This window comes from Colobus angolensis, unplaced genomic scaffold (genome assembly GCF_000951035.1).
Source record: "Colobus angolensis palliatus isolate OR3802 unplaced genomic scaffold, Cang.pa_1.0 Scaffold33, whole genome shotgun sequence".
NCBI classification, from domain to species: domain Eukaryota; kingdom Metazoa; phylum Chordata; class Mammalia; order Primates; family Cercopithecidae; genus Colobus; species Colobus angolensis.
In genome coordinates, this window is record NW_012116599.1 from 3,226,710 (window position 1) to 3,242,817 (window position 16,108).

The 16,108-nt window shown below is 40.9% G+C and overlaps 1 protein-coding gene across 1 annotated transcript in view; it reads right to left on the bottom strand.

The window, feature by feature from the left end:
- Nucleotides 1-1,064: 1,064 nt before the first annotated feature.
- Nucleotides 1,065-16,108, bottom strand: part of AP1S3 (adaptor-related protein complex 1, sigma 3 subunit) — a 73,671-nt gene continuing 58,627 nt past the window's right edge. The window contains exons 4-5 of the mRNA XM_011951915.1: nt 7,716-7,853; nt 1,065-1,283 (exon numbers count right to left, since the gene is read on the bottom strand). Of these exons, the coding sequence (XP_011807305.1) occupies nt 1,248-1,283; nt 7,716-7,853 (174 nt within the window). The 3' untranslated portion in view covers nt 1,065-1,247. The remainder of the gene's footprint in view (nt 1,284-7,715; nt 7,854-16,108) is intronic.

Below are 16,108 nucleotides of genomic sequence, written 5' to 3' on the forward strand. Positions count from 1 at the left end.
TCGAACTCCTGACCTCAAGTGATCCACCTGCCTCGGCCTCCCAAAGTGCTGGGATTACAGGTGTGAGCCACTGCACCCAGCTTACAAGCTATTTCCCTGTAATATGGTGGATCACTGTTAGTACCTGGTTATACAGAATTTTCATTCCAGGAAGCACAAATGTGATATATTTACGGTAATAATGGTCAGCAGCAAATCTGTTCCTTGGGGAGGAAAGGGTGAGAAAAGAAAAAAGGAGGAAAAAAATCTACCATATAGGCCATGATAATCTTAAATGCTCTAAGTAAGCCACGTAATAAGTCTTCAAATGCATTAGAGATACATTAAAACATATTTGAAATGACATTTCCAGCATCTAAGAGTGCTTGGAACATGAATTTTTAAAAATAGTAGCAATAATTATTATTGCTGTTGTTATTCATTCTTATACTATTTTAGAATAATAAAGGAAGTCATAGACACTGTATCTCTAGGTCTCTATAAACCTTAATAAATATATAGTTTGTAGAAAACCTTATTGGAATGTCCCTTATATTCAGTTAAAAGATAAATTAAAACCTCAGTCAAGATAGCAGCTTCTAAGGCATCAAAAACACTTATTAAGTTCTATACTCTTTGGTTATCTTCTTAATCCCAATTCTGAAAAAAAAACATGAATTCAGCACATTAAATCAGACACTTTGTATGTGAATTGCAGTTACAGTACTATTAAATGTATGAAAAATGTCTAGCATTACATATAAACTCTGCACTATTAACATAATTTTGAATTATTATACAAGTTAAAAAACTAAACACTTAGAAAATGTATTAATGACATCATATATACTTTACATTCAAAATCATGGATTATTCCAATATCGTTTTCAACCTGTCAGTAGAGGATCAAATGCAAAACAAAAAATTGCATCTAATTTATCTAAACTAGCTTAAAAATATAACATGGAGTTAAAACATTACAAATATTGTAGGTTGGGTTAGGTGGTAGTTACTGGAAACATTTAGAGCTACAAGTACTCTATACAGTATAATACAGACACATACTTTTTTTCTTTTTTTTTTTAAATAATACAGACACACAGTAATTATAAATATGTTAAACAACTTTAACTTTGTTAGTTAACAAAGAATTCCTTTAAATTATTTTTGGCATGGTGCCTGAGGCTCCATCAAAAAACCGGATGCCAGGCGTTGCTTATTTACAGCTTCATAACATGTAGTGCTGGAGTCTTCAAGTAGATTTCCAGTTAAAATGTAGGCTTATTCATGTATTCTTCCATTGTCTGAAAGCGAACAATAAATTAGAACAATTTTCCCTTTAAGTCACATCCTTCCTCAGACTGTGAAATCTTCTGCATTCTTTCATTTATTTGCCATTGTTGAAAACAAGTTGTCAAAAGGATACATGGACATAAAATCTTTGCATTCTAATCAAAGTTTGAGTATAATTTGTATACATATCCATATGGAGCTAGAATTAAGTAACTTTCAACTGAGAAAAAGTTAAGCTTGATCATAAAGGGAAAGTCTGATAAGAGAAATGCTCGACCAGTGTGGTGTTCGGGCCTGTAATATCAGCACTTTGGGAGGCTGATGTGGGCAGATCACCTGAGGTCAGCCTGGCCAACATGACAAAACCCCATCTCTACAAAAAATGCAAAAATTAGCCGAGTGTGGTGGCATGCACCTGTATTCCCAGCTACTCGGAAAGCCGAGGCAGGCAAATTGCTTGAAGCGGGTGGCGGAGGTTGAAGTGAGCCAAGATTGCGCCCCTGTACTCCAGCCTGGGTGATGGTGAGACTCCGTCTCAAAAAAGAAAAAAAAAAGAGAGAGAGAGAGAGAGAAATGCTAAAGCAAAGTTGCCAAGATATCACTGTTGACTTAAGATAAACATGCTTGCTAAAATGATCAGGAGGACCACATCCAGGTACCTGTATTAGAGAATTCTGAATTATATCTGTATAACATATCTATCATTACCGATATTGTGCAGAGCATCTTTATTATGCATGTTGTCAAGACAAAAAAGACAAACAGACCAAAATTCTTAAGAATTTCTTTACTTCTCTACCAAGTTCACAGGAAAAAATATATAATTTCTGCCATATGTTTTCAAAGGCTTCCTCCCAAAGTATACAAATTATGTTTCTTTTTAACTTTTAAGTTTAGAGGTACATGTGCAGGTTTGTTATATAGGTAAATGTGTGTCATGGGGATTTGTTATACAGATGATTTCGTCATCCAGGTATTAAGCGTAGTACCCATTAGTTATTTTTCTGATCCTCTCCTTCCTCCCAGCCTCCACCCTCTGAAAGGCTCCAGTGTGTGTTGTTCTCTTCTATGTGTCCATGTGTTCTCATGATTTAGCTCCCACTTTTAAGTGAGAACATGAAGCATTTGTTTTTCTGTCCCTGCACTAGTTTGCTCAGAATAATGGCCTTCAGCTCCCTCCATGTCCCTGCAAAGGACGTGATCTCATTCTTTTCATACTGCCCATCAGTTACTAAGTTTGCTAACATGCACCAAAGCCACAATATTTTTTTTCAGCATTCAAAAAAAAAAATGTTTGAACAGACTCACAATTACAGGTAGAGTTCAAAGTTAACAGTGATGTTGCCAGTCCTATACCATGCAAGACAGATGGACTTTCTCTTGCACGCTCTCCAACTTTAAACATACATATTTGTGTCACACCACAGCCCCAGGTTGAATCAGTAAGAAAGCTCAAGAGGACAAAATGTCAACCTGCCTCTTTCATTTGAGTCACCATCTGCTCATTTAGCACTCCAAGTTCAACTCACTCTTAAGTTTAAACCCCAGGGTATATGAATCATATGAACCTGCCGGGAAATACGCGGACTGACATGGGCTGAAGAGACCAAGGCTGCTGGCTGAGCAAGATTGCTCAGGAGACACCAGGGCTAGAAATCTGCCCTTACCTTCAAAGGAGGTTTGCTAACTGGTTTTCACCAGCTCTATCTAGAATCCCAGAGTTCCTCTGCCGAAAAATACTTGTGTTTAGTCATCCACATTTGCTCAACAAAGCTCTCACCTCCTAAGTGGGCACTGGCCAAGACAGTCCCGTACCCCTCTACAGATGCTGCCCGTGGGATCTTGTAACTTAGCAAAGGGATCATACAGGCCATTGGGCCATGCTGGTTTTGTGGAATCCAGAGTTTACACCATTTACATGGGAATATAAAGTTACAAATACAAAATCAGGTATAAAGTGTACTTAGAATGAGAAAAGAAATGACCACAGATTGTGAATTTTGAAGATGACAAATATCACAAAATAAAAAACAGTTGCATGCTATTTTCATTAATTAATTGACACTCCTCTATCATATATTATATTGCATGGCTATGTACTTTTTGCAGTTAAAATATCTTACGTTTGCAAAGTTGACAAAAACCCATGACCAGATGGGGGCATTGCTAGGCCCTGCCTGCAGCCTGGAGAGGGGCCTGGAGATGACACTTTCCTGTCTTTGTGGTTCAGTGGCCTCTAGTCATTGGCACTACTCACATCACCAGATGACTCAGGCTGCTAAACACCACACTGGCTGCCCTGTCTGAGCCCAGCCAGGCTATTACTCAAGCTATGTAAACAAATAAGGTAAAAGTTGGTATTTTCTTGAGCTTGCCACTTTAAAGGTTTGGGGCAAACTTTTAGAGCTGGCAGAATCTTGGTTGCCCTTACCTTTGCAAGACAGGAGCTGGAGTCTGTATCTCGGGGCCTCTTCTGGATACATCTAGCTCTGTAGTGTTTCTTATGCATATAGCACACTGCATGTTACGACTTCCTACTGCATTGTGGTTTGGCTTAGCTGTTAACATGGTTTACGCTTTTAAGGGTGACAGTGTTGGGGTGCACCTACCAGTTTCGCATGCATCCACACAAGGGCACATGGTATCCTGTTGCTCGTGAGATACAATCTGGCCCTTCCCTTCTGTTTTCCAAGACTCACCCAGGCTGGAGTGCAGTGGTGTGATTACTGCTCACTGCAGCCTCGACCTTTCAGGCTCAAGTGATCCTTTCACCTTAGCCTTCCAAGCAGCTGGAATTACAGATGCACACCACTACACCTGGCTAATTTTATTACTTTTTGTAGAGACAAGGTTCTCACTATGTTGCCTGGGCTGGTCTCAAAACTCCTGGGCGCAAGCGGTCCTTCTGCGTCAGCCTTCTGAGTAGCTGGAATTACAGGTGCACACCATCATACCTGGCTAATTTTATCATTTTTTTGTAGAGACAAGGTTCTCACTATGTTGCCTAGGCTGATCTCAAACTCTTGACTTAAGCGATCTTCCTGCCTGGGACTCCCAAGGTGCTGGGAATACAGGCATGAGCCATCGCACCTGGCCTTGAGCCCCCCTTCTTGACAGGCTGTTAGTCGGGGTAAAACATGTACTGTTTGTTGCTCCCACGTATTGCAAGTCCTGTGGTTAATGACCACTATCACCTTTGAGAGTTTCATTTTCTTTTTTTTTTTTTTTTTTTTTTTTTTTAAGACAGAGTCTCACTCTGTTGCCCAGTCTGGAGTGCAGTAGCATGATCTCGGCTCACTGCAACCTCCGCCCCCCCAGGTTCAAGTGATTCTCCTGCCTCAGCTTCCTGAGTAGCTGGGATTACAGGTGCCCACCACCACGTCCCGCTAATTTTTGTATTTTTAGTATTTTTAGTAGAGACAGGGTTTCACCATCTTGGCCAGGTTGGTCTTGAACTCCTGACCTCGTGATCCACCCGCCTCGGCCCAAAGTGCTGCGATTACAGGCATGAGCCACTGTGCCCAGTATTTTTTTTTTTTTTTTTTTGAAATGGAGTCTTGCTCTGTCACCCACGCTGGAGTGCAGTGGCAGAATCTTGGCTCACTGCAACCTCTGCCTCCTGGGTTCAAGTGATTCTCCTGCCTCAGCCTCCCCAGTAGCTGGAGTTACAGATGTGCAGCATCACACCCGGCTAATTTTTGTATTTTTAGTAGGGACGGGGTTTTGCCATGTTGCTAGGCTGGCCTCGAACCCCTGACCTCAAGTGATCCGCCCGCCTCGGCCTCCCAAAGTGCTGGGCTTACAGACATGAGCCACCACGCCCGGCCAGAGGGTTTAATTTTCCTTCTAATAACTTCATGCCATTGTCCACATTGTTGTTACCCCCAAATAAGTATTCACAACCAAGTAAACAGTTCCTCTCTTTTCCTCTTATCAACATCTAGCCACCACACACTCAGAATAAGCTTTGAGGATTTGGAGAGTTGAGACTATGTGTCTTCTTACTAAATATGCAGGCAGGTGTAGCTTTTTAAAAGTTATTATTATTCTAAGAAACTGTTATTAAGTAGGAGTTAGAGAAAAGTCTTAGGGGCTACTGAAGATTGACAGCTGTTCTCACAGCTAAAGCAATGTCACAAAGGCCTCCCTTAACCTTAAGTTACTACAAATATAGGATTGGGTCCAAAACACAGGAAAAAATAAAAAGCAGTAATTGTTTTCCTTTATGCAAGTATATTACTGGCTCCTATCCAGTTTAAACTTCTTAAGCAGGCAAGATATACAAAGTCAATTTTTCAACAAGTTCCCCAAAATATTCATTGACTTCACTGAATACCAGAGCCCAAGAGAAGGCTAATAACACTCTCTGTATTTGGCAAATGTTGTTAATGCAACAGAAGAGACTGAGAGGGCGGCCATGACATTGCCTGCTCATAATAGGGACACCGGGGCTAAATGCAAGGTCCCCTGAGACCGACCCATCGAGCCCCTCCACTCAATCACCAGGAACATGAACTACCAATTAGCGTTTAATTGTAAACGAGCTCACTCTTGAAATACCTAATTCCTAGATTTAAATGGAACTAGCAACACCAAATTTATGACAACCTGTTTCCTAATTTGAGAGGATTTCAAATTAACCCAGGTGTGTCTTGGCCCTCAATTCAGCTTTAATTACTGAAGTGCCAAAGAGTCCGTTAAAAAGTCTGTTTCTCCTGTGAGGAGATTCCACAGTCAGGACCCTGAAGTCCTGAAGTTAAAAAAAACCTCCACCCCCTCCATCTGCCACCAACTCCCAGTATACTTTATGAAACACTGTTTTGTGAAATTTCCAAACCACCGATTTCTCAAATACCTTGTAAAGTTTTCCTCCCTGTGGCATTTGGAGACGGCCAAATCAACATCGGAGTTTAAATGCATTTTTTGAGGTGAGACCCCTCTGGTAATGAATGCATTGGCCTTCTAATGGGCACACGCAGCTGCTTACGGCACCCACTCAAATAGATGTTTCCCTCCACACCCATTCACCAGAGGACTGATCCTCTGGCCGGGCGGGAGCAAGTAATCAGCCTAAAGATGCACCAAAACAGTTGCTGGGAGTTCACACCTAATGGTATTTTGTTAATTTAATCACCCTATTCCAAATAGCAGAAAAAAATAGCTTTAATACCAGTTTTACTTATTTGTTTATTTATTTATTGAGATGGAGTCTTGCTCTGTCACCCAGGTGGTGCAGTGGCGCTATCTCAGCTCACTGCAACCTCTGCCTCCTGGGTTCAAGTGGTTCTACGGCCTCAGCCTCCCGAGTAGCTGGGATTACAGGTGCCCATCACCATGCCTGGCTAATTTTTGTGTTGTTAGTAGAGATGGGGTTTCACCATATTGGCCAGGCTGGTCTTGAACTCCTAGCTTCAAGTGATCTGCCTGCCTCGACCTCCTAAAGTGCTGGGATTACAGGAGTGAGCCACTGCATCCGGTCAAATGCCAATTTTAAAAAGGTACTTTACAATGCTCTGGATCCTCTTGACCTACTTATTTGAAAATAGGAAGATGGGAAGACCCACTGAGGCTGTGGGAAGAAGAATCTAGAGGTGGCAGGGCTGGGATGGAACCCAGGCCCTCAGAGCATCTCATTTGGGAGGGCAGAGGTCAGTGGGGTGAAGTGGTCTTTCTCACAGTGTCCTGGGAGGAATGAAGGGGCTAATGTAGGTAAGTTCCCTGAGGAGTTATGATGTAAATCTGTGCTGCTTCTAAAAGAACATTCCCACTTTATTTTATATAGAAATCCCAGAGTCCAGGGCAGTACCAAATGGATGCTTCTGGGCCCATTTATACCTTGGCTAGCAAGCCATGGTGTTCCCAATTTCTTTATGCAGAAAGGGGCACACACACAGCCTTCCCAAAAGGTGTAAGAAATTTTAATTAAAATGATAAATGCCACGCTCAATAATAAAGCTTTAATATCCCTGGCAAACAAAATAACAATGTATTGCTATTCTCCTTTCCCAGGGCAGCACAGGTATTTTAATGAAAGTCTTTTTATACATCTCATAAAATTATTCTTGAAAAGAATAGCACTAAGTTTTTGATATCTTTTTGGCAATGAAGGACTCTTGCACTCCAAAGCTCAGCCAAACCTGAAGAGCAAAGACTCTAAAGCCCAATTACCTGGGTTCAAATCTCTATTCCACACTTCCTAGCTGTGTGAAATTGAGCAGGTCATTTAACCTCTTGGTGTCTCAGTTTACTCATCTGTAAAGTGGGAGTAACAACACCACCTACCTTTTCCAGTTGTTGTGAGAATTAAATAAGCTAATACATATCAATAGTTCAGAAACTGTACCCAACACAGAGTAAGTACTAAGTCTTGGTTAATATTATAATTATCAACACTATCATCATTATCATCATTTTTCTCCCATGGTTTGGGAAACTGTACTGACCTCCTGTAGCATATCAGAGTCTTCAATGGCTTTGACAGCAATTTTCTTGGATGTTTCCTGAATTTCTCCACCTATTATAAACTCATCCAGGATGAAGTAAGCCTTTTCAAAATTAAAGATAATATCCAGCTCGCAGACCTGGTAGAACAAAAACAAATGTTTTGATAAACTTGCAGTTGTATCAGGGCAAACATCTGCCCGAATCTCGAGCTGTTTTGGTTTGCACTCATGTGGCATACCAAAAATTAAAATATCAGATGGCATTTTAAGGACAGAAAAAAAGAACAGGGAATGCCAGGCCTCTAATAAACGGAATGCCACATTCTATTAAAGCAAAGCATGTCCTTAGATAATAATGTTTTGTGTTGCAACAGGAAATTTGAGGCTCAGTAAGGGAATGAGGCCACTCGGCTCCTCTTTCTATCTGCACCAAGAAAACTGAGCCACAGCTGCATTCCAGGCAAGAGGGCAGAGCTTCACTGCTCCTGCTCTCTGCTCTGTAAATCTTGGCTTCTAGCTTTAGAACGCTCTCAGAAACTAACTCTTCAGAGGAAAATTAACCCAACTGTGCTAATTTTTCTCAAAATTATGTCACAGCGCCAGTGGTTCTCAAACTCATTCCAAAGGCTCATTGAAACACACGGTGCTGCGGCCCACCCCCAGAATTTATGACTCAGGAGGACTAGATAAGAACTGAGAATCTGCACTTTTAACAGGTTCCCAGGTGATGCTGAGGCCGCTGGACTGGGGGATTTCACATCAAGAACGCCTGGCACACAGCAAAGCAGAGTCTGATAGATTTTGGTGTTTATTTCAGTGTAGCAAGTATGGCAAGATCGCTCCCATGATCCAAATAAGGCTCATTTCCTGTGCTCACACACTATCCTTGCTGTCTTACTCCCTACTTATTCCTCTACTTACTGACACGTTCTCTTTCCATACCATACCCCATCCACCCAACTGAAGCTATTCTCTTGAAACTCTGCTCAGTGAGTCTCCAGACTGCATAAATGTTTTCTTTTGAGAGGTGTCTGTTCATATCCTTCACCCACTTTTTGATGGGGTTGTTTTTTTCTTGTATGTTTGTTTAAGTTCTTTGTAGATTCTGGATATTAGCCCTTTGTCAGATGGATAGATTGCAAAAGTTTTCTCCCATTCTGTAGGTTGCCTGTTCACTCTGATGATAGTTTCTTTTGCTGTGCAGAAGCTCTTTAGTTTAATTAGATTCCAATTGTCTATTCTAGCTGTTGTCACTAGTCATTAGAAAAACACAAATCAAAACTACAATGAGATACCATCTCACACCAGTTAGAATGGCGATCATTAAAAAGTCAGGAAACAACAGGTGCTGGAGAGGATGTGGAGAAACAGGAACACTTTTACACTGTTGGTGGGACTGTAAACTAGTTCAACCATTGTGGAAGACAGTGTGGCAATTCCTCAAGGATCTAGAACTAGAAATACCATTTGACCCAGCAATCCCATTACTGGGTATATACCCAAAGGATTATAAATCATTCTGCTATAAAGACACATGAACACGTATGTTTATTGCAGCACTATTCACAGTAGCAAAGACTTGGAACCAGCCCAAATGCCCATCAATGATAGACTGGAGAAAGAAAATGTGGCACATATACACCATGGAATACTATGCAGCCATAACAAAGGATGAGTTCCTATCCTTTGCAGGGACATGAAGCTGGAAACCATCATTCTCAGCAAACTAACACAAGAACAGAAAACCAAACACTGCATGTTCTCATTCATAAGTGGGAGTTGAACAATGAGAACACAGGGACATAGGGAGGGGAACATCACACATCAGAGCCTGTCATGGGGTGGGGGGCCAGGGGAGAGATAGCATTAGGAGAAACCACCATGGCACATATATACCTATGTAACAAACCTGCATGTTCTGCACATGTATCCCAGAACTTAAAGTATAACTGAAAAAAACAAAGGGAGGAGAAAAAAAAAAAAAAGAAGAAAGTCTCCAGACCTCCCCAACGTTTACCTCTCAGCGGCATGTGGTACTCTTCACCAGTCCCTGTTCCTTGAAAATCTCTTCTCCTTTGCTCTCCTGATTTTGACAATACCACTTAATGCCTGTTTTTCTCATCTATCTCTGATAATTCCTTCTCAGATTCCTTGGATAATTTATCTCCCTCCGACCCTGCATTTCTTTAAGATTTATTTAACGTGTGCCTAGCACATATCAATCAACAGAACAGACAAATATCTCTGCTTCATGTTGCTTATATTCTAGCCATCCATCTTCTCCTTGAATATTCATGTTCCTCAAGGGAGCCTCTTCTCTTTGCAAAATGCATTCTCCTGGACCATCTTGCTGGCTCTCTACAGCTGTGTCTAGCATTCAGGGAGCTCAACAAACCTAGATGACTAGCCCTGATCCCCCTCTGGTTCACTAGTCCAATATTTTCACCCACTAACTAGACATATTTACTTACCTATTCCCCAATCCATGTCACCATGTCCCAAACTGACATCAAGATTATTCTTTTTCCTTTAGTCCCTATTTTGCTTAGGAGTTGCAACCTCTTTCTAATTGCTCCATCTAATTCATTCTAGAGTTCAACCAACATACTTCCCCTTCCCCACTCATTCCTCTCCCTCCCTTGATCTCATCCCTCTGGATTTGGTCATCAGTTCCTACTGATTCTATTGTCTACATAAGTCCCTACCCTTCCTCCCTTCTCTGCTTTCACAGCTGCTGCTCAGGCCTGCAACACTTCTCAATCAGGCCACTGCAATGACCTTCCAGCTGGCGGCTGTGCCTGCTCAAGACCACTGACCACTAATGCTTTGCTAAAATGCTGATCTTGTACCTCTCCTGTGTAAGGTCTTCAGGACAAAGGCATATAGGAATCTTTACCAGCCTTACCAGCCTGGGCCCTGCTGTCTGGTTTCCTGCGCCAGTGTTCATCCGTGCATCTGACACACATGCCACAAACTCACAATGTTACGGTGCTTTTTTGTGCCTTTGCCCTCTGCACATTCCAAGAATTCTTGGATTGTGTCCTCAAATGTCCTTTTCTTTATTCTCCTGCTGGCAAAACCAAGTTCATTTTTTCAAGGCCAAATTCAAAAGTCAAGCACATGGCAATTCCCCAAATCCCCTTTTCCCCATTCAAATTTCACATCACTTCCTGTGGGTTCTCACCTACATCTTCTGTGCACTAGTTTATGTTTATTGATTACTAATCACTCCCCCCATACTGTGAGTTCAGGACAGAAACTTTGTCTTCATCATCTTTCTATCCCTGGTTTCTGGCACATTGTAAGACACAAAAAATGCTTGTAAGATAAATGAAGGAGCAAGTTTAAACAGAGGCCTTGTCCAGGCACGGTGGCTCATGCCTGTAATCCCAGCACTTTGGGAGGCTGAGGTAGGTGGATCACTTGAGGTCAAGAGTTCAAGACCAGCCTGGCCAACAAGGTAAAACCCCATCTCTACTAAAATACAAAAATTAGCCGGCATCATGGTGCACAACTGTAATTCCAGCTACTCAGGAGGCTGAGGCAGAAGAATCACTTGAACCCGGGAGGTAGAGGCTGTAGTGAGCCAAGATCATGCCACTGCACTCCAGCCTGAGTGACAGAGCAAGACTCCTTCTCAAAAAATAAAAATAAATAGATATAGGCCTTGTTTCTAATATGCTAGAGATTAATGGCATCCCAGATACAATTCTATGGTTGTACTGAATGCTGTAACTTTGCATGAAATAGATATCAATATTTTAGCAAATTCCTCCATAATTTACAAGTTAGGTCAATAAACTAGCAAACTCCACAAGGAACATGGTTTAAGTTGACAGATCCAAATGAATCCAACTTCTACACAGAATTACCATGGCATACTGGGGGTATACCATTGTTTATTTAAGCAGTTCCTTTATGGATATGGGCAGACTTTGGGCTGTTTCCACTTTTTATTCTAAATAATGCTGCCATAATTTTTGTTGCGTATTGTACACTAATTTGAGTGTAGCGTAGGAATAAATTCCTCAGGGAATTGTTGGGTCAAAAGATTTATATATTTAAAACTGATAAATACTAAAATGTGGTCCTCCAAAGTAGTCTATAAAAATCAAAAGTTTCACTAACAGTAGGAGCGATTACCTATTTATGCCATCTCCAGCAATGGATAGTCTCTAAATTTCCAGATAAACATTAATTAAATTTGTACTTCCCTGCTTATTAGTGAGACTGTACATCTTATTAGATGTGCACTGGCCTTTTCCATTTCTTGCCTTGTCTACAAATTGCTTCTTAAAGACTTTGGTTTTTTCTATTGTAATATTTCTCTTAGAAATTTGAATGATTCTTTCAGTATCACAGATACTGTCTCCTTTCCCTGCTGTCGTATATGTTGCAAGCATTTTCTATGTAGAAGCTGAAAAGAATGAGGTAGATTTACATGTACAAATATGGCAAGAGCTCTAAGATAGACTTGTAAGGGGGAAAAAAAGAAGGTTGCAGAATAATATGCAGAATGAAATCACATTTTTAAAAACTATATGTTTAGAGGGGATTATAAAAATATGCATCATTTTTGCAGTTTTAAACAATAGAAAGAAACAAAGAGAAATCACAATAGATCAGACATCCATGTACATGAAAGAAGGTATGAGAAGTAAGCAGTTACCAGAGGTCAGAAAAGGCAGAAGTCAGGAGTTACAGTAGCAAGCTGAGGAACCTCAGAGTTCAAGGCAGGCGTAGACCAGGAATCCAAGACAGACAGGAGCCTCATTAGGAAAAACAAGCAATTAAAATCCTGCAAAGTGAACCTGACAGATACTAATGAAAATTCTCTAGGAACTTCTTATACCCCACTTTGATGCATCTCTAGGTCTGGGTCCTCCAGCAGCCAAGGGGCAATTAATTTACTGTACTAGTTTCAAGGGATAAGGGTAAGGTAAGGTGGTATGCAGAGTTAGAGACACGATACACACACACACACACACCCCTTGATATACAGTTACTATCTTTAGATCTGAAGAGAAATGAATATGCAAGTTCCATAGGCATTATAAAGAATGTTACAACTGAGCAACTATTTCATATACAGCAACTGGAAAGTGCTACCCTATGGTTATTCTTTGAGTCTGCTGCCATCTGAGAATGAGAGAAAACATCCAGGAAGACTCTTAGACCAGTTCAGATTCAATTTTTTTTTCTTTTTCTTTTTCTTTTTTTTTTTTTTTGAGACAGTCTTACTCCATCACCCAGGCTGGAGTGCAGTGGAGTCATCTCGGCTCACTGCAACCTCCACCTCCTGGGTTCAAACAATTCTTCTGCCTCAGCCTCCTGAGTAGCTGGGATTACAGGCATACGCCACCAGGCCTGGCTAATTTTTTTATTTTTATTTTTAGTAGAGACAGGGTTTCACCATGTTGGCCAGGCTGGCCTTGAACTCCTGACCTTAAGTGATCCCCTCCACCTTGGCCTCCCAAAGTCCTGGGATTACAGGCATGAGCCACCGTTCCCAGTCCCAATTCATGTTTCTGAAACTACTGCCTAATTACTCACACCTGTAATCCCAGCACTTTTCGGGGACCGAGGCGGGCAGATCACTTGAGGTCAAAAGCTCGAGACCAGACTGGGCAACATGGGCAAAGATAGAAACTATCATTTAACTTTATCTTCAATGTCCTAGCCTTGTGCTCTACTGTAATTTGGCTTCAGGTTCTTTTCTTACTGCAGAATTCATGATGCAGTGAGATAATTTCTGGCATTCCACCAACTGAATCCTTTTGGACAGAATCTAAGAAGCACATGTCCTTATTAAATTATGCTCTAAAGTAAATACAAAAAGTTTCACGTTACATGCAGCAAATGCTTCAAATAACAGTAAACTATATAAGTACCATAAAGCTATATCTAAAATAAGAACAGGCCAGGCACAGTGGCTCACACCTGTTAATCCCAACACTTTGGGAGGCCAAGGTGGGTGGATCACCTGAGGCCAGGAGTTCCAGGCCAGCCTGGCCAACCTGACGAAACCCCATCTCTACTAAAAATACAAAAATTAGCCAGGCGTGGTGGTACATGCCTGTAATCCCAGCTACTAGGGAGGCTGAGGCAGGAGAATTGCTTGAACCCAGGAGGCAGAAGTTGCAGTGAGCCGAGATCGCGCCACTGCACTCCAGCCTGGGTGACAACAGCGAGACTCCATCTCAAAAAAAAAAATAAAATAAAACAAAATAAGAATAATTATAATGCAATGTACAACTATATAGCAATGAAGAGTTTGTTGAGTACTGCTATCACGCCATCTCTTTGCCCCTCCCAGCAGCCCTACAAGGTTAGCAAAGTAAACATTTCTCTTAACCTTTTTGAGGGTCATTTTTCTCATCTGTAAAACAGAGATACATAACAGGCCCCAAATCCTTGAACTGGTGAGTCAGTGAGCCTACACTAGCATCTGAGGGACTCATAGCGTTCTCCCCCAACAGCAAAAAACAAGCAAACAAAAAACTCCCTACATCAAGTTCAAAAGCTCTCTGGGACATCAACATCCTCACACATGGAGGCACCAGTAAAAATTCACACTATAGTCTGTAATGCAGAAACATGACAGGTATCTAAATCCTCAGATTCTTATCTGGCATGAGACTTTGAGGCATTTCCCCTGAGCCTCTATAATTTGGGGTTAATGCTACTTACTGAAGATCAGAAGATTAACTAGTTAATCCTTGTAAATCTCCTTGGAATTGAAAAGTGCTAAAAAAAAAATACATATTTTAAATTAGTAGCCAGAGATTTTGATCCATCTGTCTTCAGCAGATAATATTTTCCAGTGTTATAAGAGAAGCTCAGTACCAAGTTTTCCCCTAGATAACATTATATAAGGGCAGAATTCAAGGAAAGCTTTAGTATTAATATGGGAGGAAAAGAAAACCAAAGAGAAATATTTTATTGCTGAGATTATGTCAATGAGAATCAGTACTGGAAGTCTTTGCTCATTACTGTTAATTAATAAGAACTGAACTTCTACTGGGCATATAGCCTTGAATTGCTCTTAGCTGCTCTTAGCTTAATGAAAGATTCATTGCATTTTTTAATAAATTAAATTTTGGTACATGACAAACACAGAGCTTCCAAAGGTATACCAAAATAGAATGGAAAATTAATGTTAGAGAAACGGGAATTCATTCTGACTCTCTTTGTACTTTAACTGGGTTTAGCATGGGTGAAGGTCACTCAAGTTCTCTTGAGGAGCAGAATGCCCTGAGATGTCTGGTTGAAATTTGGTCAGATAGATTGAGATCAAAATTCAGCCACAATTCACATTATCACAGTTGGTTTAATCTATGAAAATGCGACAGATCAGGCCAGAGTTCAGAAATGAGAAAGAGAAGGCAGGTTATGGGAATGCTCAGACCTCAGGGAAACTTCTTCAGGCTCTTGCAAAAGGCCCAGTCTGTAATTTATTTCAAAAGAAAGTACAAAAATGTGAGAATTCATTTGAACAGTAGAAAGTATTAAATTAAATAATATGTTTGAAAACATGCTATTATACATTTGCAAATTTCTCCTTTAAAAAATGAAAATAAACTTGGTACACCAAGAGGAGAAAGAAAAGATGGTCTAGTTGTCTTACTGCTGTTACATACTGACCAACAACCTGAAATCCCTGAAGCAACATTTTAGGTCTTACAATATCCTTTGCGAGGGGGAAGAAAAAGGAGGAAGGAAAAATTCTTTTAGAAATCTATCCAGTGTTCATCCTTATGAAAAGTGTTGCAACAAATCTGATAAAATTTGTTCAATATTGCAAATACTGCTCATTCCGTTAAAGAGAATAACAACAAAAAAAAACTCTTCTAGAAGCAAATTATCCTACACTTAACAAAAATCTTCAGTGAGTAAGGGAAGAGGGTATTAAGAGAAGAAAACACTTTCCAAATCCAGTAATTTATTTCTTGAGACTGTTAACTGGATTAAATGTTTTGGAACATTTGCTATCAGATCTGGCCCACAGCTGTTACAAGTTAAGCGTGGGGGTATCAAATGAGTCACAAAGCATGGTCTCAAGAGAATTGTAATTTGGTGGTCGAGCAAATTGGGTGCCAATGGGGGACACTCCAAGGTCATTCCTTGTTGCTGGAGAACTCTCAGGTATATAAAAAGGGAAATGTAGCCTGGAGGCGGTGACTCATGCCTGACGTTGGGAGGCCAAGGCAGGCGGATCACCGGAGGTCAGGAGTTCAAGACTAGCCTGGCCAACATGGTGAAACCCCATCTCTAATAAAAACATAAAAATGAGCCAGGCATGGTGGCGGGGGCCTGTAATCCCAGCTACTCGGGAGGCTGAGGCAGGAGAATCACTTGAACTCGGGAGGCAGAGGTTGCAGTGAGCAGAGATC